We start from the raw sequence: 27,788 nt of genomic DNA, 5'->3' as shown, positions 1-27,788 counted from the left end.
GTTGCTAGTACGGGATCACTCCGATTTCTTTATGAACTTTCCCATTTAATTGCTTTCATTGTGTCCCATAAGTTTGGGTATATTTTGCCTTCATTTTCATTAAATTCTAAATTCTATAATTTCTTTATTTATTTCTTCTCTGACTCCATGTTCACTGAGTACAGTGTTGTTCAGTTTCCACAAGTGGGTAGGCTTTCTGTTGTTTCTCTTGTTAACTTTCAGCTTTAATTCATAGTGGTGGAAAGATAAAATGGGTAATCTCAATCTTCTTGTATCTATTGAATCTTGCTTTGTAGCTGATTATCTGGAGAAGGTTCTGTTAGGTGCTAAGAAGAAGGTATATTCTTTTGTGTTTGGGTGAAAAGTTCTGTATGTATGTTAGGTCTATTCAATTCATGACATCTGTTAGTTTTATTATTTCCATGATTTAAGCTTTGTAATGTTTCTTTTATAAATGCGTGTGCCCATGTATTTGGGCATAGATGTTCAAAATTGAGACATCATCTTGGCAAAATTTTCCTTTAATGAGTATGAAGTGTCTTTCCCCATCTTTTCTTATTCCTTTGGTTGAAATTCTATTTTATTATATATGAAAATGGCTAGTCCAACATACTTCTTGGGTTTGTTTGTTTCTTTTCTCTGAGATAATGTCAATCTTTGTTGCTGAGGTATGTTTCGGGTTTTGTTTTGTTTTGTTTTTGTATGCAGCAGAATGATGGGTCCTGTTCATGAATCAATTCTGTTAGGCTACGTCTTTTGGGGGGAATTTAGTCCATTAATGTTAAGAGATAATAATTACCAATGATTGCTAGTTCCTGTTATTTTTATGTTAGTAGTGATAGTATGGTGTGTGTGTGTGTGTGTGTGTGTGTGTGTGTGTGTGTGTGTGTGTGTACTTGTCTTCTTTTGGCTTTGCTACAGTAGAGTTATTTATTTCCTGTGTTTTCTTGGATGTAATTAACCTCCCCGTGTTGGAGTTTTCCTATATGGCTGGATTTGTGCATATTTGGTTTTGTTATGGAATATCTTATTTTCTACATTTAGGATGAGTGATTGAACATTTTGCTGAGTATAAGTAGTCTGGGATGACATTCTTGGTCATCTGCCCAGGCCTGTCTCTGTTGAGAAGTCAGGTGTAATCTTGATAAGTCTGTCTTTAAATGATACTTGGCCCTTTTCCTTTGCCACTTTCAACATTCTTTCTTTGTTTGCACATATGGTATATTGATCCTTATGTGGCAGGAGGATTTTTGTTTCTGGTCCAGTCAATTCAGTGTTCTGTAAGCTTCTTGTATGTCTATAGGCATTCTTTCTTTAGGTTGGGGAAAATTTCTTCTATAATTTTGTTGAAAATATTTTCTGGTCTTTGGAGCAGAGAATCTTCTTTTTCTTATATTCCTCTTTTTCATAGTTTTTCTCTTTTCATAGTGTCCCTGATTTCTTGGATGTTTTGTGTTAGAAACCTTTAATATTTAACATTTTCTTTGACCAGTGTATCGATTTCTTCAATTATATCTTCTATGCCTGAGATTCTCTCTTCTTTCTCGTATGATCTGTTGGTGATATTTATGTCTATGGATCCTGTTCTCTTCCCTAAGTTTTTCATCTTTAGGATTTCCTCAGTTTGTGTTTTCTTCATTATTTCTATTTCCACTTGCAGCTCTTGAAATACTTTATTCATTTCCTTCACCTGTTTGTTTTTATTTTCCTGCATTTTCTTAAGGAATATATTCATTTTCTCTTTAAAGGCCTCTATCTGTTTGAATTTATGGTCCTGTATTTCTTTAAGAAATGTATTCATTTTCTCTTTAAAGGTATTAATCATCTTCATAAGAATACCTTTAAGGTAAGTTTCAGTTATGTTAGTGTATCCAGTTTGTTGTAGTAGAATAACTAAGTTCTGGTGGTGTCCTGGTTCTTGTTGCTTTTGCTCTTACACTAGCCTTAAGCCATGTGTTTGTCCCTAGTGTTGGCTAGGCATTCCTAATGCTGCTGTACTCTGTGGAAAGGCAAGTAGAATAGGATGAGGTGGAACCCATAAAGACCTCTTCAAAAAGGCTGTAGGCTGGGGCTGGATTTTCATGGGGCCTGAAGCCCTCCTGAGGGAGAGTGAAATGGCAATGAGCCAGATGCTGGAGGCTCCTGGGGCTCCAGCACATCTCCTCAAGAAAATGGGTAGAGCTGCAGGAGGGAGGCTGGTAGAGTCTTGGCCTGGAAGCTGGAACTCAGGCAACAGCCACAGCTTTCTTCTGCTGTATTCCAGTTGGACACACAGGCAGAGTATTTTGGGGGTGGGGGGTATATAACCTGGATGATACTGGGACCTGGCAGGTCTCCTCAAGAGAGGCAGTAGAGCCAGAGGCTGGAGCTAGGTATCCCTAGTTCATAGCAGTCCTTCTCTGAAAGGCGCATAACATTCTAGTAACAGAAGTCTTATCTAAAAGTCTTTTACAGGATAAATGTAGAGAGATTAAAATTGGTTTGAAAAATCATCTTTTTTGTAATATTATATTCTTCTTGACATTAAAACACCAGATGTATCTGATTTTATTAGTGTTCTTTCCAACAAAGTGCATGAAATGAATGATCCCTTTTGCTATTTTTTCTTGATAAATTATCTTCTGTTATATTCATAGATAGTGTAACTGCTTCAGTGTCTTTCTTGCCAACATTCAATAGAAAGTTTTGGAGCATTTATTTCCTGTACTCTGCAAAGGCAATTCTGTGGGGTGTCATTTTTTAAGTCTTGTAAATGTAAACGTAAATGTAAAACACCTATGTCTTGTTTTACATATAATATATAGCTGCTGCTCTGTGAGCAAGCAGAATTCAAACACATATTGTTACAGACAAGCCTGTAATGGAGCCATGGCTGTCCCATATTGGAGATGTTATCCTTATTCGATCTTAAGTGTGTGAGAGAAACCTTATAAAGAGGGTCCAGACGGATTCATTGGTTGAATGAATATCTGTAAGTGATTATGGACAGATATAAAATAGAGAAAAATATGAGAAAATGGGGGAAGTAAATTATTGAAAAGGGGTCTATTGAGTTTGGAGTTAATTATACACAAAATACCATTGGATCTATTAGGAAACCACCCTGGCTATGGGCAGAGAGGGTGTGCATAGAAGACAAGGGTGTGTAGAAGATTAGACTCCAGCATTGAGTAGATATTGCCAGTGTGCAGCCTTTAACTTTAGACATCCCCTTTTCTCATTTGTTTAATAGAGTCAGTCTCATCATATAATAAAAATATACTTTAAAAATACTCATAGGGCTGGAATTTCAAAAAAGTTACAATACCTTGAGGTGATCACAGAGCACGAAAGGTGTTTGTCAGTGTGCTACATCACTGTGGAGAACAGAGTTTATCCTGTCTCTGGACACTGAGGGAGTGAAGCAGCCAATGGAGCTGGTGCTAGATAACAAGGGCCAGCGTGGCAGAAATAAAACACAAAGTCAGGAGTACATTCTAGAGTAACAGTTCTTAAAGATGGTTGAACATACAAAATGAAAGTAAGTGAAAATTTAAATATTAGAATAAGTTTTTGTGGCTTGTTCTTGTTACTTTAGTATTTTTTAGACTGCTAATTCTTCTAAGTAAACATTCTGCTCTCGTATAAAATATCAGGATTCCCTGTGGTGATATTCTTAGTGACCCAAAACTAAGAACATTTTATTTATTCAAATATGCATCTTATTTTAAGCTTAAGGAAAAATGTTGTGTTACCATGTAGTCAAATCACTACCCTAAAGATTATTGGGATCATTTCTTAAATAAGATTACCTGCACCTCTTCTGTCATATTGAAGAAATAGGTGTTGCATTGACAGACCACCCACCTTTCACGTTTTATGTGAACATGAGTGTAATAGCCAGCAACATTATTTGTGCATGGTGCCTATAAGTCAAATGCCCTCCACAAATTAATCAGGGAAAATCCTTACCAAGCCAGCCAAACTCTTTAGGAAAAAGACACATTCCTCAGAGAGACATAGCAGGATGGAAATAGCATTTGCACACAGGAAAGAATGTCAGAGAAGCAGAGAGTCAAAGTTCTTAGAAAAGAGCACTGGATAAGAAGGCAGATGACTTCTAGCCAGTTGGGCTTTGCTGGACAAGTCACTTAACTCTCATTATGCTCAATGATTGTATCTGTGAAATGAGAAAAGAAAAGTTCACCTCTAACCCACATGTTGACTCAAAGGAAAAAACAAAACAAAACTTCTCAAGATTCTAAGTCCATAAAGCACTCCTTGAAGAATTTTAGGAAGCAAGCAAGAATATAAAGTAAAGTATGATCTATAATTCATAGACTGGATCAGAATTCTGCAATCATATCAACAAGAATAAAGAGCAGAGTCCAGAAAGTAGAAGAACCCCAATTCTAGAACATGGCAAAACCTGCACCACTTTACCTCGTCCAAGCAAGACTGGAGCAATCATGGCACCACATTGTAGAACATCTCATTTGCAGTGAATGACAGTGACCAGTTTTCTGAATGGTACTTTAAACTAATAATGATCTCAGCTTGAAAATCAAATTCCATTTTGAGAAAATGCAAAGTACATCATGAATCATCTTACAACGCATCAGATTGTGGCTTCATACAAAGCTCCCTTTTGTAACACATACAAACAGACAGCAGAAACAATGATGTCAAGAGGAAGTGCTCTACAAAACTCCTTAAAGCCTCAAAGAAGACCCACTAATAAAATACAAGTAACAGTATTTAAGATAATTTTCTTGATATTTTCTTAATTTATTTAAGTGTAACTGAAAGTATCTTTTAACAATTTTTAAATTTTGTCATCAATTTATCATGAAGTTGTTTTTAAAATCTCTTTTGTGATATGTTTACTTAATGATCACAAATTGATGTAAAACTTTGGAAATCACTTCCAGACAAATGACAGACTCACAATGTCTCTCTTGTGGTTGTGCAGCCAGCATGGTATCAATTTGTTTTTATATTTCCTTCTCCTGGTAGGCATACATAAGACCATTAAAAATTAATTCTAAAATAGACTTGGCTAGAGTATAGTGCAAGTATTTGGTTCCAGGTGCATTATGAACTTGTCAAAGTCTAGGCACCACCTGTAATCATGTACCAGTTAAATGTGCTGATCTTAAGTGGGCGGTGGTGCTGCATACCTTTAATCCCAGCACTTGGGAGGCAGAGGCAGGTGGATCTCTGTGACATCCAGGCCAGCCTAGTCTACAAAGAGAATTCCAGGAAAGCCAGGGCTGTTACACAGAGAAACCCTGTAGCAAAAAAAACAAAAAACAAAAAAGTGTATATCTTCATGCATTTCTCTTGAGAAAACATAGATTTCATCAAAGGCCCATGACTGGATGTAGGTTATAAGTTATAATCTATGATCTAAAATTAACAATATGGAACTAAAAACAATGAAATACTTGTGAATATTAACCTTAAAATATTCAATATTAAGGTTATTAGAGGGCTGAGGAGATGGTTCAGTAGCTAAGAGTGCTTGCTACTTAAACACAAAGACCTGAAATCAAATCGAGCGCATGTGCATGCATGCGTGCATGCTTGCGTGTGCGTGTGTGCATGTGTGCGTGTGTGTGTGTGTGTGTGTGTGTGTGTGTGTGTGTGTGTGTGTGTGTGTGTAAATTAAGCATGTTCACCCCTAACCTCAACACTGTTGGAGGATCACTAGGGATTTTTGGAGCCAGCCTAGATCCAGGCTCAGAAAGTAACCTTGCCTCATGAAATAATGAAGAGAGTGTTAAAAGAAAACATCCAATGGTCTCCTCTAGACTCTGGATGCACAGATATCCACACATGCATACACACACACACACACACACACACACACGCGCGCGCGCACACATACACACATACACACGAGAGAGAGAGAGAGAGAGACAGAGAGAGACAGAGAGAGAGAGAGAGAGAGAGAGAGAGAGAGAGAGAGAGAGGGAGAGAGAGAGAGAGAAACATGTAACAATCAAAATATAACTAAATGAATACCTGGCAAAAAGCCTCACAGGAATCTTTAAGAATAACTTCCTTCAGAATTTTCAAATAGAATTAAGCATGCAAATTCTAAATAACAAACAACAAAAACATTGCTGGAAACTAGTTCAGTATCTATTTATTTATCCAAGTCTTTGGGACTTAATTGAAGCATAAAATATGAAGGTCTCCCTAAGAATTTAATTAAACTTAATCTGCTGTATTCCATCTAAACCAAGTGTCCTCCAGCCCTTTACTCAAGAGACAAAACCAAGGATAGCACACCTGGTGGCATACTCCCAGCCAGCCAATGTTTCCTGAGCTCCTTTACAATAACTCCTAGATTCTGCTTCTGTAGATTAGAATTGATGCAAAGTAGCTAGAAGGTTTTGCCTGGGCACAACAGTTAGGTTCTAGTTTCTTTCTTTCTTTCTTTCTTTCTTTTCTAGGATAAAATACTCTGACAAAAAAAAAAAAAGCGATTTATGGGAGAAAGTTTTCTTGTAGTTCACAATTCCAGGTTATACAGTCCAGCATAATAGTAAAGTCAAGGTGTCAGTGGAGTGAGTTCCCAGTAAGTTCCCAAGAGCAAAGGAACTCAAAGGAGCTAGGAACATCATATCTACAATCAAGGGCAGAGAAAACTGAACACATGCAAGCTCTGCTAGCTTTCATTATTGTACAGTGCTAGGCCCCAAATCCGGAAATGGTGCCACCCATTCTCATTCTGTGTTTTCCCAACTCAATAAAGACATGTCCAAAGCCAACTTGATCAAGCAAATCCCCACTGAGGCTCACTTCCCAGAGGATTCTAGATTGTACCAAGTTGACAATTCAAACCATCATTGAGTCATATGAAATATTTGAGTGAGACTGTGTTGAGGGTTTTGTTGTTGTTGTTGCTTTTTGGCTTTCTTTCTGTTTTGGGTTTTTTTCCAAGGGGTTGGATTTTTCTTCTGAGTCCCATTCAAAGAATTGTGAGTGAAAAAGGGAACATAGAAAGAAATTAAAATAATTTTAAAATCTCATTAGCCGTAAAGTGATTTTTTATATTTTCATCCAATTTCTTAGTAGCATCAAAAATATGCACAGCTAATGTACACACTAAGATAAAAAAGAATCTAAAAATCCATATAGATGGTCTTTGGCATTATGCCAAAAACTGTTTACTTTATTATTGATTTCAATGAATATAAAGCAAAGTTGCATAAATTATTGTTTTCAGTACTAATACATTTGCAGCTGTATAGAATACAATAACATTAATTTAGAAGAATTTAATAGAGCAGGGTTGAATCTAAGCATGTGATTCTATACATAGTATTTTCCAATATTTAAATCAAACTTCTCTAATAGATAGGGACCCAAGCTACCTCAATTTTTGATTCAAGAATAGTAGATTTCCTTGTATCTCTTGACATAAAGACAGACTATTATATTTGCTATAAGGTAGTCTTCTCTCATTTCGTCTAATTTCTTAGGATTGCTTCCTCAAAGGGAGTCATCTTAAAATTCTTATTATACAAAATACAATTTGTTTTATTTCTAGCTTTTAATTATAAGTGTATTAAAATGTCCATATTATTAACTCTTTGACTATACTGCACATCAAGTTTATTTTTATTTTTCTATATAAATTTTAAAAGTAAGTTGATTTTGTTTTAACTCACTAGGATAGTTTTAAGTAAGGTTGTATTACACTCCTGTGCTTTGTATTTTTTCTGTCAGAATTTGCTTAAAATTACCTTTGCTTAAGACATATGTGTTTGTTCTGAAGGGATTTCACCTTCATACAGTTTCTTATTATTTACATAATTTGATGCTGTTTAAAAACAAATATGTTAAGATTTGCTGGAGTCTTTGAAAAAAACTGCAGCCTCCTTTAAGTAAATATTTTAGGCATTGTAATACCAGGTATTTAAGGTGTATCAAGATATAGTATAGAGAAGAGTCTCCAGAAAAGACGTCATAGACTTAAAGATGAGGAAGATGTCTTATTTGTGTATTCAGTGAAGCATCCTTCCACATCTAGATAACAAAGAAGTAGTACCATCTTACAGGATTCGGGACAGAAAACTCTGTCAGATACATATATTATGGCATCTTAGACAATAGTGAAATGTTTGCTCAGTTAAGTGGGATCAAATTCATTTCAGCCAGAGAAAGTACATCTACAAATAATAGCAGGCTCCAACTTTCCATTGAAAGGCAGTTACTAAATCTAAGGGTCTGTTTCATTTTTCATTCAGTTTTTTTATATCACAGCAACTCTATTTCTACCTTGAATTCTATAATCATATTATTGAGGTTTGTATAAATGAATAAATGGGAAAAACCTCTCACTAGGCAAACATGAATACCTCAATTCAAATTCCAGCATCCACAAAAAAGAAAAAAAAAAAAGTCTGGGTATGGCTATGTGCATTAGTTAACTCTACCATTGTGGGGTCCAGAGACAATGGAAGTACTGGGTTTTGTTGACCACCAGCTTACTAGCTCTAGCTTCAGTGAAAACTCCTGTCTCAAAGAAATAAAGCTGAGGAGTCCTGACTTCCTCTTCTGCCCCTTACACATTTACACACACCGGCTCAGTTACCAGTGAGCATGCTCATGTACACACATAGGCCATGCACCACCACCACTTCCAAAAGAACATTTTACCACCCACAGGGGGGTTAAATTTGCCCCATTTATTTAAGTAGACATGTACTAGATGTATGCTTTTATGTCTTATCCACAGGGAGATAAATTACATTGCAAGATAAATGGATTAGAAATGAGCACCAGGCATGCCGTAAACTACAAGTGCATGCGTATTTAAATAAATTGATAAGAAGTCATTAGCGAAGACACATGAAAAAAGGTGACAGACACTTACCTGGGATAAATGTGGTTTTTACTAGAAAAAAAAGCTTATGTTCTTTGACTCCCTAAAGAGAATAACTGCAAATCTTTCTATTTCTTAGTTCTCATTCTGCATTTGAGTTTAGGTGACTTTCTAAATAAGAACAAAGGATTTGTTAGGAATTGTTGGACTTTTTGAAAGACTAGGCCCAGTGAGGTGAATTTTCAAAATCTCAAATTGGATGAGTAATTCCAAGGATAAGAACTCTCAGCACTTTCTATAAGTCCTGGGATTTACACAGCTCAACCACTTATTCCAGAGCAGTCACATTCCCTTTGATATTACTTATTGCTAGTGAAAGGTAATTGCAGAGTTTTTCTTACTTAAATTTCCCATGAGGCATAAAATACAAGGCAAGCAAGCAAATTATCTTGGTCCTATTTCAGCCCACAAATCCATTGTCTACAAACCTCAGTTCTCGGAAGTTCTTACATCTAGCACCAATATGGCCAACATTGTTTTTCTACCAGCTCCACAACACTACCATACCCCCCACCTTTTTAAAGAAACCAGTTACTTTCAAGTTTACTTTAAGTTGCATTTAATGCAAGGGAGATGATAATGCAATAAATAGCCCACAATGTCTACTCTCCTTTATCTGTTCTGTACAGCAGCCATTATAGCTTTTTTGATGCTTAATCAGACAAGAATATTCCTGATAAGCAATAAGTGTTTCTGATATCGGTTTTGAAGACAATGACTGAAATGTATGAATGAGTTTCTAAAGCAGTAGTAAAGTACTTGGCATCAGGGATCTTATTTTTGTGTTCCTGACTGACCTAATGATTTATGGCTTCTATAGCCATGATAACCATGTTTCCTTTGGGGTTCCTTTATCACCTCCACTGAATAAAAAGTACTATTAACTATTCTAGTAAAATTAGTGAAGACATGTTACATATTTTAAGTCATCTGATGATTGTTATTTTTACTACTATGTAAAAGTAATTAATTTTTTAGGACAGAACAGATTGAAAATTATATATATATATATATATATATATATATATATATATATATATATATATATATATATGGTTTACACTGCAGTTTAAATAGCAGTCCAAGGAGGCTTTAAGACAAGACAAATCTCTTAGAAAGAAAATAACTTGTCATGTACTTGTAGATTAACATGGAAAATTTTGGCATACTGAATTCAATCTTTAATAGTAACACCCTTTTATGCCTTCCACACCATATTAGTGAAAAAAGATAAATTATATACATTATGGTATTAAGCAGATTTTAACAAGGGAGCACAGGCTTCTACAAGGGAAGTATAAGTACTAACTATGAGTTGGGCAGTTGATTAACTCCTATCAAACAAACATAGATATATTTGTATGGTTGGATAGCAGTGTGAAACTAAATTGTTTTTACATGGCCTATTTGATGCTATTAGAAAGACAATATGAGAGAATAATTTCGCTGAGAGCTTGATTCCAAACAATCTTTTCAACATACAGCTTTATTTTTCTTATTCATTCCTTTATTTTGCTTTTTTGTTCGTTTCTTTATTTTCTATCGTACTGTGAAACTGTCTTTGGGTATGACTAATAACCCTGTTAAATAACCCTCTCATGAAATTATTTTGCTTTTAATCAAAGGAATGTATGAACCAACCTATGAAATAATTTGGATACTATTGCATTTTTATAACCTCAAACTAGTATGAATGTTGGAAGTTAAAGCATATAGTAAGAAAAAGTTCTAAATAGAAGACTAATAGTTCTCATTAACTAAAGTCAAATTTGAGGACTTCTGTGGGGTTTGTTTTTTGAGAACCAAAACAAATGAAAGTGATTTTTTTCCTTCACAATGTATTCTTTTAATTAGACATTACTGATTTTCATAAAACGCATGCATGCATTTTAATTTTGTCCAATTGGTGGGAAAATTGAATGTATAATGTTGTTCAATTTAGGAAATATGCTAGTATTTTTACTTCACATTAGCATTTTCTTCTGAATGTAGCAAAAGTTAATGATTTAATCAACATTTAGTAAATTGCTGTCTAAATCTTGAGCCCAGGTGCAGTTTCCTTGGGGTCAGGTACACTTTCCAAATAGTTCATCCCACCAAGAAGTGGAAAAGCAGATTATTTACCTGAAATACGAGGAAGGCATTTTAAGAGAATAAACACAAGTTTAGTATAAAATAGCCAAAACCTGTTAGGCAGCTAAATAACATTTTACTGGTAAGTCATGCTAACCATGTATATGTTTGCTTTATTTGACTGGTAATTCATTTGGCTTTAAGAAATTGTCAAACTCAGTGCTTCCCAAATAGTACAGACAGAACATTAGTGCACACATTTCCACAGGAGATTTAACCACTCTTAGGATTTAACAAAATTCTAATTAAATACTAGAATTGCTTGAAGAAGTTAATGGGTAATTTACAAACTCTATTGTGAAAGCAGGAGACAGCAAATGTGTGGAAGTCAAAAACTTTTGACCCCCTTTTAAGATTCTTGGAGAATAACTAAAATAGAAATGCTGCTGCTATTCCCCCACAGAGATAGGAAAAGCAGAGGACATCTAATCTAGAATGGATTGGGTAAAGACTCAGTATGATGTCCTCAAGTTCAGCTGCTAAATTTAAAGAGTCAAAATGGATTTTTGATGCTGATGTCTAAATTGCATCTAGTGGCTAACAACAAACATATGTAAAGCTTGATGTAAGAACTTCCTAAGAGCCCTACTCTCCTACCTAACCTCATGAAAGTCAAGAACCTGGAAGTCTGCAATTCTGAAAGAATTCAAAGCACTGAACAAAACCCCCACAAATAATAAATGGAATAATATGCAAGCCATACTCTTTGTATCAGGAACTGAGTACAGTGGATTAGTAGCTGGGGTTTTGGGGGGTGTGAGGGTTATTTGTTTGCTTTTTTTAATGACATTTTGTTTTCCTTCAGGAAATTAATTTTTATTTCAGTCTCTTTGGGGTCACTGACATTCTTAGGAGCAAAGCAACTCAAGGTGTCATTTTTTTCACCTTTCACCATTACTAGTAAATACAACTGTATTACATTTTTTAAAATCAATATAATCAATTATCATAAAATAAGCAAACTAAGTCAATGTGCAGCAGCAGGTACTGCAGGTTGAATGCATTTGAGTGAGTTGCAGTTGCCTTCTATTTGGACTGCTATGTACAGAGCTACCAGATAGCAAAATGAGAGGTTTATTTAGCATCCGAGGGAAACTTACAAAAGAGCTAAGTCCTCATTCCTTCTAACATCTTAACGGCTCTACAGTTTCTTACAAAATATGTTTTATCGTTTCAAGAAATGCTGTTAACCTCGCAGTTTTAAAACTGAATGAACAAGGCCTCTTGGACAAATTGAAAAACAAATGGTGGTACGACAAAGGAGAATGTGGCAGCGGGGGAGGTGACTCCAAGGTTAGCCTCAATGTCACCACAAGCGGGTAAACAGTATGTCAAGTAACAGGTGCATCTGCTGGGAGACTTACGGTGAGCTTGCCCATGGGTGGATTGTCAGTCAAACACCTTTACAAACTCAAGTATGCAATTACTGTCAAAGCAAAAATATTTGCGACTGCTATTAATTTTCTTACATGCTCACAACCTCAAAGCTAATAAATATGGGAGGCTCTGAAAATGGGGCTGTGGAGCTGGTTTTGGAAAGAAGAAAGTCTCTGCAACAGTACAGAGAGGAGAAAAGGGCGATGCTAAGTTGTTTTCTGCATTAATGTTTGGCTATACTTCAACCAACTATCTCCAGTTAAGAGCAATAATCTGACTCCACTTTCACTTGTCTAGAGTCCCAGCCACAAAGCTTTCCCCAACAAGTATTCCAATGAAACAATGTAGAGACACTTATGTGATTTATGTGATTTTTTTTTTTTTTTTTGCTTTCCAGTAATGGATGAATCAGAAAATAATAAGACTACAAAGTAACACTGACTCATCTTTTTCTTCACTTCACACATATCATAATTCCTGCCTCATCATTTTTTCTCATTTTAAATTAATTTGTTCAAAATATAAGAAGGCACAAAATTAAGAGGTATTCTACCTAGTGACGCAAAAGAATAGATAGATTATAGATGCAAATCTCTATTTCTACTCTCCCTCCCTCTCTCTTCCTCTCTGTCTCTGTCTCTGTCTCTCTCTCTCATGTGTTTGTATTTATGTATTTGTATTTACAGGTAAAAAAAAAAAAGCAATAAACTAGATAAGAAAATTCTGACTGAGAAACCGCCTTCAAACATAAAAACATAATCAAAGCTGCAAATTATACCTTTAAAACCATAGATTTAACTTAATCTAGAAAAACAAAACCAAAATGCTTCCTACTCCCATCCCTGAACCAAAAGACAAAGAAAAAAACCTACTTATTTTCAGGTTCCTGACTGAGCTATAAGTTTTCTCACTGAACCACCTATAAACTTCAGTAGGATTTGTGTTTTGAAGGGGTACCTGCTGTTAGCATCCCTGATTGCAGTCTAAACAGCTTCTCAAACTGAATTCATTAATATTTTCTATAATAGCCAGCCCAGCCCTACTGTAGAAAGAGAAAATAAATATTTTCCCATTATTCTGGATACTATTTCTCATAATCCTCTCTATTGAAATAGCAGAGTGCCTGATCCTAAATAACTGATAAAGAAAGGACAAAGTCCAAGCAGCAGAATGGGTGAGGACTCTGAAAACTTCATAACAAAAAAAATGTCATCACGCTGTATAAAAAGGGTTAAGAGATTGAGGGGGTAAGAACCAAGCCAGGGACATCAGATAGTGAGAAAGAGGAGAACAGTGAGAAGTCAGGGGTGCTTTCTAAGTAGCAGCCTGTTCTTATGAGAAGCAATCCAACCCCTCAAATCGTAATCTAGTCTCCAGAAAGCTAACATAGACTCTAAAACAAACAAACAAACAAACAAACAAACAAAAACAAAAAACATTAAACTACACTGACCTCTTAAAAGCCCGGCTACCTCAGTGCAATCACATTGAGGGACTAAGCCTTAAATGAGTTTGGGAGAGCAACCACATTTATATTATAGCATTAATTTAAAGTGTAATTAATGAATTAATTTTATATTTTGAACTGCAGCTTCAGTAGAATTTTCTAATGGTTTCCATAGATGTCTACATTTTACTATGTATGGGGACAAAAGTATTATTGTGTGAAAATTAGAAATGTCAGAAAATGTGCTATACTAATGCATCAGAAAACTTAAAATGTATATGTTGGGGCTAGAGAGATGGCTCAGCGGTTAAGAGCACTGGCTGCTCACCCAAAAGACTTGGGTTCAATTCTCATCACCCACGTGGAAGCCCACAACAATCTGTAACTCGAGTTCCAGAGGATTTGGCACCATTACACAGACATACATCCAGGCAAACATCAGTACGCATAAAAAATAAATATTTTTTAAATATACATGCTATGTAGTCAGAAAATTACTATTTGATGACTTTATAATCACAAGCTTTTGACAGTATAATAATGTTTTATGAGTATTCCTAAAAATATAAATATCAGTCCTATTTTAGGGTACAAGAAAGATTGTCCAGAGAAAAAAAAAGAAAAATAGAAACCTGTGTATATTGGGAAAACCTATACAAAAAAACCATTGTGACTTAATTAAAAAGAGGAATTCAACAAAGGAGGTCAGTTTTATACATCTTGAGTTCAAGAAACTGTTGGTATATCACATATCTGAGTAAACATTTGGGGTCTGAGAATAAATATCTGTCTAACTTTCTTATTCCTAAAAGAAAACCTTTTATTTTTTCGTATATATTACGATAGTTACACAAATATGAACTAGAAAATTATCTTCTAAACAATTATTTTAGATCTTGACAGAGGACTTTCCAAAGTGTTGTAAAATTTAACACAAAATGGTCAAGTAAAATGAAATTATAGTATTTCAGTTTTTCCCCTGGGAGTTGAGTTTCCATATACATGCAAGTTTTAACACCAAAAGAATAAGGTCATTGTGTTTTAAATGTTAGTAATGCCCTACTATGAACTCATGGTAAAAGGTGATATTTGAATACCCTTGACCTAACTTATGTCAGAGTAAATTACCAGCAAGTACTTTTACTTTTCAGATTCACTTTGTATCTCCTTCAGATGGCTAATGCTCTTTTAAAACTTACCTCTTCTCTATCATTTTGATTGATATTCCTCAAAAGAGATAAAATAAGGAGTAATAGTGCTAAATGGAGGAAGGCAGTAAGCTCCAAAGCATTAGTTAAGGGTATAAACTGCAGATATAAAAAACAAATTCTCCATACAGACCATCCAAAATTTCACTTATTTGGTTTTGAAATATGAATCTTAGTAGATGACTCAGTTTGTCATCCAGAAAGAGGAGTCACAAGCAAAGCCTGTTCCACACGTGGAGAGGTTCGTATGAGGAAACAATTGACCTATTGGGTTTGTTTGTTTGTTCGTTTGTTTTCGTTTTTTGTTTGTTTGTTTTTCTTTTTGCAGGATTAGAACTTGGATGGGGCAGTTTACACCCTCAGCTTTCCAGTCAGCTGGTAAACATTACAGTTCTGGTTTAATTAGCCAGTGTGTCAGCACCTGCAGAGAAAAAGAGATGTATCTGCTGTCTTTTCCCTCAAATAACTTATAATTTAAGACAATGAGCAACAGGACTCTTCAGAGCCCCTGTGGCATCTGGGCTGCCGCAGACTATGGCTACACAGAAGTCAGTGCCTGACAGCCATTGCCAACAGAGAAGTCCTGACCATAGCCACAAAAATTTAACAAGAGTTGTGAGAGAAAGAATTTTTATCTTCCAGCAAAAACAGCAGATGAGAAATCATATTTAAACAAAATTGTTGGTTTAAAAACTCTTGCTAGGGGCTGGAGAGATGGCTCAGGGGTTAAGGGCACTGACTGCTCCTCCAGAGGTCCTGAGTTCAATTCCCAGAAACCACATGGTGGCTCACAACCATCTATAATGTGATCTCATGTCCTCTTCTGGCCTGCAGGTGTACATGCAGGCAGAGCACTGTATAGTTAATAAATAAATAAATAAATAAATAAATAAATAAATAAATAAATAAATCTTTAAAAAAAACCCTTGCTAATTTATTTTTAATCATCATGAAAACTTATACTCATCTTTGCAAGTGAAATAACAAATGCATTTATTGACAAGGGTCCAATGGAAATATGGATTACAATGTGTAAAACTACTATGGCCTGTACAGGCCAATTCTGTATGAGTTTTCAAATCTTGACTTTGAGATTTTTAGTAATGCCTTTACCCATAATTATAGTACTAATAACAGCTACACAGTGAACATGGTTTTCTATTTTTGTCTCTTATTCTCCTACATACAGATATACCTATACACATGAATGTGAATATTCATAAAAATCACTTAGTAGATGTAATCCTTAAATTATATATTCTTGGAAATTATATTCCACCAAAAAATTCCTGATTTTTTTCACATTTGGTAAATGCAGTTGATGCCTGATTTTAATAAATTTAACACTTATAAGACACTTAGTCCTTAACACTAAAACCGTGAAAACAAACCTAAGACTAAGAGACTAGCATAGAAAAAAAATTATTCAGAACCAGAGAAACTGTGATAGAAAAGAAACTACTAGACACCCATCTCTTGGAAAGAGCTCTCCTAGTATTAAATCTCTTCCTTAATGTGCTTCCTCTAGTTGAATGATAATTATAGTTAATAATAGATATCTCATATCTGGATTGCCAGTGTAATCTAAGCTACTGGAGTGAATAGCAGGAGACAAAGTGAGGATAAAGAGAAAGGGAGTGGAGGGAAGCTGTGCATGAAGAAGGGAAAGGGACAGTGACAAGTAGTCCTCATCTATCCCAAATGTTGCCATTACCTTTCTCTTCTAGAAGAAAGTTAACGGAGACCATTTCCATATCTCACATCTGTCTGTCTGTCTGTTTTTCACGTTTAAGCCCTCTTTGCTCAGTTCAACCCATTCAAGAAATCCTTATAGTCTAATATAATTTGTCTATCACGTGTTGTGGGATCTTAGGAGTTGGAAAGGTAACCTGAAAACCTGAACAGCTTGTAATATCGCTTACAGTGAGGCTGAGGTAGGAAAATTGCTTAAGTACACACTTAAAAGACTCTCCCAGGCAATACAAATCTCAGGACAGTATTCTACACAGTATCAATTGCAAGAAGAAAACGTCCTCTTGATTCTAAGTAATGTAATTGTGACAACTTTATAGATTTATATTCTGAGTCATCCATTATTCTGGTAAGTACTGTTTTATTAAGGCGAATGAGTTATAGACCTTTACTAGCAAGGAGTTTAGAGGACTGAGCTGAGCTATATTGAGCCTAAGTTATTATAAAAGTGGAGTTGTATAAACAATAAAGCCTAGATCAATTGAGTTCATTTTAGCACTCCTTTTAAGTCTATTCTAAAACACATCTTTTATAGATGATTAAATTATTGCACATTTTTAACCACAAAGCAGCTGAAACTTCAGGATCATGGCAAAAACTGGTTGTTCCTTAAATGGAATAAGAAATCTAAGTCATAGTAAAATCTTATAACACTGATTCAAAAATATATGTTTTTATGCAAATTCCATATTAACAAAATGAAATGACATTGGAGAAATTTGGCTTTATTATAACACCTAAGAAGAAGTTTTAAATAACTAGAAACCAAATTTCTGAGTCTTTACTATATTTCTAAGTGCAAAAACTATAAAGCCAGACTAGCATAAATTTAGGTTTGGATAATACTCAACAGTATAACTCTTGAACTAAGCCCTCTCTATCTTGGGATCTTTATTTATTAGCATTAATATATTTGTAATAATTTAAAATTTTAGACACTAATCTATGTACTTTATATGACTAAAGGTAGATGATTGCTTATGGTGATGTCACTTAGCCTTATTGCTACAATTCAGAAGGAAATTATAAGTGTAAGCTTATACTTCAAAATAGCAATTTGCATATTTATCTTGCAAAGACCTTCCACTACTTAAACTGACCCTTGGTCAGCAATACTGGAGGCACTCTTCTCCTTGTATGAAACTTAGAGTGGAGTCAGTTTATTGATGGATACCATCCACATATTCATAGGACATAAGCAAAGTCTCAGTAGCTAAATCATAGTTTATTGTGGTAGCTTCTACTTAGCTTGATGCCATCCCTAATCATTTTGAAGAGGAAAAATAAGCTGTTTCTAGATTCTGATTGCTTGCCATGTGTATGTGGGAAAAATTACAACTGTTTATGAAATAAAACCAGGCCAATAGTTTTGCATTCACAGTAATTGCATATATTTTTATTTAAAATTTCTCCCTAGCAGTATGTGCTTGTTACATAAAGCGATGGAGCAGGCCCCAGTTTTATGTCTGATTCTAAACCTGGGCCTACAGTTCAAGACATAGAGCCTACTGTGGCCTTTGCTCCGTCACTTTGCCATGCGATTCTAATGTAGATTTACTTGAATAACATAAAATAACATATATAATGTTATTTATGTTATTTTCCACGTGAAGAACTCCTGTAAACCTTGCCGTTTTGAAACTCAGTGAGGCAGGCGTCTTAGACAAGCTGAAAAACAAATGGTGGTACGATAAAGGTGAATGTGGACCCAAGGACTCGGGAAGCAAGGTCAGTCGCTGCAGTTTGGGGCCTCATCTTGTGTGTAAAACAAACAGTAACTGGGAGCAATTGTCTGAAGCTTATGAAACCTTAAACGCTGAACTATTCTGTCTAGCCATTGCCTAAATTAGCAGTTCATGCCATAAATTTTAGGCACAAAGACTGTCCATATGCAATAAAACTGCTTCCCAGTAGTAAAGATTTAAAATAAACTATGATGGACTCAAATATATCTATTTATAATATTTATATAATATTCCTATATATAATATAGGGAATAAATTAGGAGTTATCCAGAGGAAAAAGGTAAATATAGTAAATAAAGTTCAGGGTTATTCACTACTCACCAAGCATTCTGCTTTAGTTCAAAGAGGCCTGTCATGTTTCTTGTCTCAGAGATATAAAGTAAACTTCCAAATTTATTCTCTTAATAGAAATTATTTCAAAAATAAATAATAACAGTGAATATCCACAATTTCTAAAATCTTTTGCTCATGAGTTTATCTTTGAAATCTTATTTATTTTTATTCTATGTGCATGTTTATTTTCATGCATTGTGTTTCTGCATTCTCAGAGGCCAGAAGAGGGAGTTGGATACCCTGGAACTGGAATTGCAAACAGTTATTAGCTGCAATGTGTGTGTGCTGGGAATTGAGACCCGGTCCTCTGGATAGTGATCTTAGCCACTGACTGTCTCTCGTTTCCTGGCTCATGAATTCTTTACAGACCGATGCAGAAACATATAGACTGAGTCTGTGAAGTGCAAAGTTACATATTTATCATAACTAAGAAAAACAAGATAAAGTTTATCACTGATTCGGCATATCTATACATACTAATAGAATATATTTAAGAGAGGCCAGGTGATGCACACCTGTAATCCCAGCTAGGTTCTAAGCCACATTTTAAGATTTTTTAAAAATATTTTTTGAAATTTCTTTCTATTTCATAGTCTATAAAAAAAACAAGTTAGAGGTTATTCTGAAACATTGAAACAAGTCACTGACTAACATTTGTACAGTTTTTAATTTTAGGAAACAAACACAGGCTAACAAGTCACTTTTCAGACCTTACACCTATCGCCTATTTAATCATTTATGTCTGCCTTTGAACCAGAGTGGAGTGAGACATGCTTGGCAATATAACAAAACTGTCACCTTGTGTCCTGTTGTAAAGTAAAATATACACACATAATTAAAACCAAGTTGCCTTAAAATATTATGATCAAGCAGATGAACGCGTATGTAAAAAAATGATATATACATTGCTTGAATTAAATAATATATAACTACTTAAGAACTTGAACCAGATTTTGCATGGAAGGTATTGTGAGATATATGATGTCCACAGACCACCCTTTAGGGGATCTTCACAAATTCCTTTTGCAATAGTGTTATATAATAATACATGAATAGTTTATGGCTATTTATTTAGTTATTGTCACAATTTAATATTTTCTAATATCAGCTTATTTAGTTCCACATCTAAAAATAAAGGATTACTACAGTGAAGCTCTGAATTATAATATGCCTAAAATATTAACTATTAAGAATTTTAAATGACAATGGAATTATAATTTTCAATCCACAAAAAGTTACATATCTAACTATACATAAATAGTTTGTTTCTAATTTTGGATGTTTTTTTATTAAACGTCATCAGTAAAAGCCAGAAGTGGTGACATATATCTGTAATATTAGAACATCAAGGTAAAAACATCAAGATCAGAAGTCAAAGCTAGCCTCTGCTGCACAGTGAGCCAACAAAGGCTACATAAGACTCTGTCTCAAAAAAAAAAAAACCAATTAAATTAAATTAAAATTTTAAAGTACCTAACATTATGTGTATTGCTAAGTAGTATATACTTATTGTATATTACTGTGTTGTATATACAATAGCATACTACATATACTGTTGTATTTAATATATAAAATTCAAATTCAATATTGCTCAGTGTGTTTATGGACACACTTGGAGAATAAATGATGCATGCCCTAGTGCCTTATTATTTATACATACTTGATAAGTTAATAATGAATACTGTGTAACGTTAATAACCTAAAGACCTCTATTTATATAAAATTAGCAAATGTGGAATGATAACTATTCAAGAGAAATATTAGGTACTAAAATTACCTTTTAAAGAATGTAAAGCCCAAAGATTCTATTTCCCATATTCTGAGTATGACATTTTCAAAGACTAAAACAAGCCCTCTTCTGTCTCCCTTTGTAAATATATGAATGCTTACATATGGCTAAGTATAGTGCTTTTCAATGCATATTAAGTAATGATAAAATGTTTTAATTTTGAGTATAATTATATGTAATTTATTGGTAATTATGATAATTTATTTTCCCAAGACGCATAAGCTTTATGTTTACATCTATAAACCTTTATCAGTGACTTATTCCTGTAAATAATGCCTAGGTAAATTAAGCATTTACTTTAATTGGCTATGTGGACTTTTCCGTGTGACATTCCCGTAGTTAACTGGAGCATCTTTATCCTCTCTAGGACAAGACGAGTGCCTTGAGCCTGAGCAACGTAGCCGGCGTCTTCTACATTCTGGTTGGCGGCTTGGGCTTGGCAATGCTGGTGGCTTTGATAGAGTTCTGTTACAAGTCCAGGGCAGAGGCGAAGAGAATGAAGGTGGCAAAGAGTGCACAGACTTTTAACCCATCCTCCTCGCAGAATACCCACAATTTAGCAACCTATAGAGAAGGTTACAACGTATATGGAACCGAAAGTATTAAAATTTAGGGGTAGGACTTAGGGCCTACGCCAGTGAGTGGGGGATGCATCCTGTGAACGTGGTGTTGTGACCTGTCTGTCTAGCGGTGGTACTGCTTGCTTCTGATTAGAGCTTTCTATTTTTGACATTTTTCAGTGCACAGTGGTTCTGTTTTTGTTGGCTGCAGATGTTTGAAACTTTATGTTACCAATAGATATCTGCATTGCAATGGTCAGAAACAAGAAAAAAATTAGAATTGCTCCACAAAATGATATAAACAACTTGACTTCCCTAAAATTGGGAGAATTTAAAATTAGATCTAATCTTTCCTAAACAGAGACCAGCTAAATTGATATTACAACTCGTAAGCGCTAAGAATATAAAAATAAAACATATTTTAAATGATCAAAAACCTAGAGATGTGCCTGTTTTTGAGAAGGCAACAGTATCTTCTAAAAAAAAAAAAAAAAAATACGTATAAAGGACCCAACACCTTGTAAGAACTGCGTGAGCTTTATCTCCTAGTCTAACTTGCATTTCATTGGCCTTTCCTCTTTCTATATCTAAAAGCATTAATCCTTGTTGTTTGTTCAGCAAGCCAGTCCAGTAGATAGAAATAATTTCCAAATTTTGGCTATGATACACATTTATTAGATGAGATTCAACTTATAAAAAGTCACTTATCACTGAAGCATTCTAGACAATTCAGCAGTTCTCCATCCAAAATGCTATATGTGCATATAAATACACACACACACACACACACACACACACACACACACATATATATATGAAGACTGTAAACATTGCAATTAGTGGGTTATTATGCATTTTTCCATTTTAAATCCTTTTAAAAAGCCATGTCAGCCACACTTATATGCTCCCCTCGTGTCACAATAAAAATGATATGCATTCATGGGAGTACAGAAGGAAGTTACCTTTTTCAGAATCTAAACATCCACTTCTTTCCTCTAATGATCAAAAGTGGTTTGAAAATAAGACCTTAATGGAGTTGGTATTACTTTTCCAAAATCAGAACTCTAACTCTGAAATTGCATATAATCGCCTGCTGAATCTGCTATTTGTTCTGATTACATAATAAGTGTGTCTTTGAACCTTAAAGAGGCAACAATTATTTGAAGCAGCTAAAAGTAAATACAAAATATATAATCTAATAATATTTATATCTGAGCTTGGATGAGAAAAATGTAACTGATTTGACATGTATTTACATAGAAACTTCTGAAGAACATGTTATTTTCTGAAAGCTATAGTTGAACACACTTGCACAAAGAATATCAACTGGTTCTTTCTCAATTGGTAGAAATTGTGAAAACTAAGCCCCCAGTTCACTCAGATAAAAACACTCTGAGCACATCTTCTGATATGGTTAGGAGCTTTGAGCAAAATCATTTAAAAGTTCATGGAAATACTCACACTGAGACTGTGTCAAAGTCGTTGGTGATTAAGAAAATATTTTCACTTTAATTGTTGTTGTGTTGAAGAGATAATTCCAAAATGGAGGGAAAGTATCTGTCCTGTGTTATTTGGAATGAATTCTGCCATTAATTTTATAATATATCCTATTTTTGTGTTACTAAAACATAGTTTCTTATTCATTCCAATTATTGTATAAAGCCAAGATAGAGATGCAATATTTGGAATTTTACAAAGGAATACCAATGAACATCATGTATTACAAAAGTCTGGTAATTTGTTAAAGAAACAAGTTAAACATTTTCAGATTAGGTATACAGAACTTTTACATCTTCATGTTTTTTGAGTTGAAGGATGACCTTGAAGTTCATCATATGTATCATCTTTAAGGCTAAATTTGAGCTTTTTAGAATTACATTTTAAATATAGACAAAGCATTCACCCTAATGACAGTGACATTCAGAGTAAGTAAAACAATGTGTACTTGCAGAGAAGCCTTAAGAGTAAATAGGTTTTATTAACTGTCAAATTGATATGCCCTACCCCGTTTAAAAAGTTTGTAGAGACTGATATGGCCACTCATGGCTAGAATCCTAGTATTTGAAAGGCTTAAATATAATGATTGCAGCAAAGTTTTGGCTAGCCTGGGCTTTATAATAAGCAGTAGGCTAACCTGGACTATGGACCAAAAGTGTCTTGAAGGAAAAAAGAAAAGTGGGGGGTCTATTAACTATAACTTAGATATTATTTAAATTAACAAAATCTCCAAAATCAAATCTGGAACATTTACTGCAAAGAAGATCTACTTGCTAGTGGCCAGACTGTGCACAGATGTACAACACAAATACTCTGTTCCCAGCACCTACACCAAATGGCTCACAGACACTTATTATCCAAGCTTCAGAGCATCTTATACCCTTTCTGGCCTCTGTGGACACACATAGACACAGACACACAGGTATAAACACACCCACAGATACACACAAAGATACACACAGAGAGACACACACTCATGTATACACATAAAGATACATGCACAGAGACACACACTCACAGATACACACATGCACACACACACGTTCATTTGTTTGAACTCACAGTCTAATATCTTATTTTCTTCAGCACCTGAATTCATTCAACCTACTCAAAACTGTTCTGAAATATTTTCTCTAACATAAACTGTATTCCTTACTATGAAAGGAAGGAAAGAATGTTTTCCAGCAACTCTAATCTCAAATTCTGGCTTATGTTTCTTAAACAGAGTATTTTTGTTACATCTTCTTAGTGCAAGCAATACTGTTTTGTCCGTATGATTTTATTATAATCATGCTAAAGCACTCACTTTCTAAGAACCTAACAAGAAACTCTCTGTTCCCAAGTACTATTTATGACACAATATATTTAAGTCAGGGTTAAAATAAAAGAAAGGAAACTCCCTGTAAAGGGAAGAATACTGGAGCCCAGTCCACTTCAGCGTTTCCGGTTAGACGCTGACACAAGCATGAGGACGGTGCTGGATATATGAATCTTTTCACAGGGCTTCATGGAGCTAAGTTTCTCCAGTTGTAGCTTCCTTTCTGTTACTGAATTTCAGTTTCTATAGTTTAAAGTAGTGTGTAGTAGGTTCATTTATTACTTATTATATACAATTTACAATACGCAAAATGCATCCTTTTGTGTATAGTTCTGCAGGTGTCTTTATAATTTTAATTTTTATTGAAAATATGTTTTTGTGCAATATATTCTGATCATAGTTTCCTTCCCAGATCCTCCTCACTTCCTCGCCTACCCAAGTCCAACTCTTAACAAAGTAAAATATATTTAGGCTTTTATTCTAACTGGTCCCTTCACAAATAAGAAAAAAGTATGCTACCATTTCTGCATATTTATCCACTGGAAAAATACATGTTGACTACCTATTCAGGTCCCAAAGACAAGTGCAAGTTCTGGGCCACCAACATGGCTTAAGGTGTACATGCCTTTGCTCCAATGCCTGATGACAGAAGTTCAATCCCCAGGACACATATTGTGAAAAAAAAAAAGAGAACCAACTCCTGCACGTTGTTCTGTGACACACATGCACGCGCACGCGCGCGTGCATACACACACACACACACACACACACACACACACAATTAATAATAAAGAAAGGTAATTTTTAAAATAATATTTTGATTTCAAGAGAGTAATGGAAGCTAACCAAGTAATAGTGTCATTTTCCTTAAAATCCTCACTGTATGCCAAATTATTCTAAAGATAAATGCTTTTTGATGTTTCAGTAGAGTTCCGTCATGAGGCCTCATTATGGAAATACCTTTTCACGTTTTAAAACAGACATTTTGACTACTGTTCGATTCATACATTATTTTAATCATACGTAAGTAACTACAAACAATTTGAGTTCAGACGTCAGGGTGAAGGATTGTAAACATTTTTATTCCAACAGTCTTTGATAAAACAATGAATTGTATTAATATGTAACCAGCCTACTACTTAACTTCCAGAGCATACTCAACACTGGAATGAAATTTCGTAAGGAATTAGATATAATTTAGTTCTCAATAAACAAATACATTATGAGTTGCAAGAAAGTGAAGGTCCAGGTCATCACAAAGCCCAAGAGACATCTCCTTTACCTCACTTTCCTCTTCTTAACACTGGAATTTACTACACACAAATTTACCACAGCCAGGGATTTCTGGGAAGAACTTGGAAGCAGTAAATGCACAGTAGTCATATATACATGACCACAGAGCACACTTATCCTCTACATACTGTTATTTACTGCTACACAAGAAGTCAGGAAATAACAATTTAATCAGAGTTCAGAGGCCACCCACTATTCCTTCAGCTTGAGAAGACCCTGTGAGGCCATTCCATTCCATGCATTGTCAGATATGTGTAGCTTCAAAGCACCTTCTTAAAGCATAAACCTTAAGTGTGAGCCTTGATTCCTAATAGGCATACACTGAACTTTATGTCACTAACTGTGCTGTCTGAGTCATGTCTGTAACTCGTGTGGATGAATGAAAGTGTGTGGATGGGTCAGTGTGAGGAAGAAAAGAAGTTTGTATATATATGGTTTAGCAAATTGCCATGATTTAAGAAACCATTCCTTGCACCATAAAGAAACCAGCTAACAAGAAAATACTATGATTTTCAGAATGTCCATGAAACACAAGAGAGCTTTTAAGCTTCTTTGAAAGTACTAGGGTATAGAGGTCATAAAGTGAAAAGATATTTACTAAAACAATAACAAAAACAAAAACAAAAAACCAAATTTTATGATATTACAAATATCTTTTAAATATGTAGAACCTAAAACTCTAGGCTGATTAATTCATCTCCTGCTATATCTAAAATTTTATTTCCCTCATAAGCAATTTGTCTATGACCAAAAAAGCACATGGGAAAAATGCAGATGTCTAATTATCAATATTTTGGTGTTTGATGTGCCACATTTTCTTGAAGCAACAGAAATGTCATAACACCTGGCATCCTCTCTGTTTCCTTTTCATGCAACCCAGCTGACTTTTTCCGAAGCCATAAGAAACAAAGCCAGGTTATCCATCACTGGGAGTGTGGGAGAAAACGGCCGTGTGCTGACCCCTGACTGCCCCAAGGCCGTACACACAGGAACTGCAATTAGACAGAGTTCGGGTTTGGCTGTCATTGCATCGGACCTACCATAAAAACCAAAAAAATAATTGAGTGCCTTAATTAAACTGTGTTGGTGACTGATGGAAACGCAGCCCCGAGGGACAAGCCCAACATGGGTTTTGGCTAAACCCATCCTTTGGCTGAGAGCAGGAAGTACCTAGTGAGCACCGGACAAAAGCAGTGCATGAGTTCAGCACGGAAATGCAGACTCGGATTTTATATCAAGAAAACTCACAATTTAGTTTTTTTTCGGGGGGAGTGGGTGGGGATATCTGGGATGGATGTATTAACAGCAACAAATTTCACTTGAGCGCACTTAAAACTAATCAGACTGGCCAGTTAGCGCATTAAACTGTGAAGTTCTTTCTCAGAAAGGTCTTGGTCACCACAGCCAGGGATTCAACAGTTACTAGAGGTCAAGGAACAGGAACCTGCTACCCTGTCTCCAGAACACCCATGTAGTCGATGGAATAATCTGCAGCTGAGACAAGCAGTCACTAAGATGTGATAAGAAAATAATAAACATGTAAATCCTGTGAAAAAAAAAACAGAAAAAAATTAAAGAAAGTATTTACAGTTACTTTGGAAATAAAACAATACTGAAACATGCTTGCTTTTTAACTGAAGCAAATCCAGTAGAGGACAACACAATTGTTTTTCTAACCATCTTAGGGAACAATACATTGCAATAATTGATAATAACGCCATCACTGTAATAAACTTTAGAGACTTTTTTAATGTAAAACTTGTTGGTCACCTTGTTTCCTGTAACCTTCACTCTGTCACACAAGTTGGTTCATAGATTGTGTTTGTCTATCCGGAGTACAAAGAAAAAACAAGTGAAGAAATGTTGACATAAAGTCATCCATCTGCAATGTAGAATTACAAAAGACTACGGGTCACTCAAGTTATCAGTATAATTTATAATCCTGTTCTGTGTACAAAGTTATGATATTTTTACCCACCCAAAAGAATAAAAGGTTTCTTACAGTAGCTATCTACAGATCTTAAAAATTTCCCCCATAATTATACTAGTTATTTGAGAAACTATAAGACTCCATGAGAGATTGTAGAAATCAAGGAATAGGCCATATAAGAAAATGTAGCTTGTCTTTTTTTATTTCTGCATATTATGCTTCCCTTCTTTATAACTCTTGGGCTCATTTATTAACAGAATAAGTTGTCAAAGACAGAATCTTTGAGTCCTGGAATAAGCTAGTGTTCTAACACCAACACACTCTGGTGGGAAATTTTACTTAATTCCATTTTGCTGCATAAAAGTCAGTGTCTCTTGGGCGTTCCCCCTCTTTCCTATACTTCTATTTAAATTCTTTGAAGGCACTAATAACAGTTTGGTGTAAATCACAGTTGAAAAACTCAATCTTTATTTTTACCCAGAAGTTGTGAATAAAATTATACCCTGTTCATTTTTAAGAAAACAGAAC

The 27,788-nt window shown here is 34.9% G+C and overlaps 1 protein-coding gene across 1 annotated transcript in view; it reads left to right on the top strand.

Moving 5' to 3' along the window:
- Positions 1–27,788, top strand: part of Gria4 (glutamate ionotropic receptor AMPA type subunit 4) — a 370,469-nt gene extending 342,681 nt beyond the window's left edge. The window contains exons 15-17 of the mRNA XM_051155874.1: positions 12,190–12,304; positions 21,030–21,164; positions 26,211–27,788. Of these exons, the coding sequence (XP_051011831.1) occupies positions 12,190–12,304; positions 21,030–21,164; positions 26,211–26,375 (415 nt within the window). The 3' untranslated portion in view covers positions 26,376–27,788. The remainder of the gene's footprint in view (positions 1–12,189; positions 12,305–21,029; positions 21,165–26,210) is intronic.

The sequence above is a fragment of the Acomys russatus genome, chromosome 14 (assembly GCF_903995435.1).
Source record: "Acomys russatus chromosome 14, mAcoRus1.1, whole genome shotgun sequence".
NCBI classification, from domain to species: Eukaryota; Metazoa; Chordata; class Mammalia; order Rodentia; family Muridae; genus Acomys; species Acomys russatus.
This window is presented reverse-complemented; position numbering and strand designations above follow the sequence as displayed.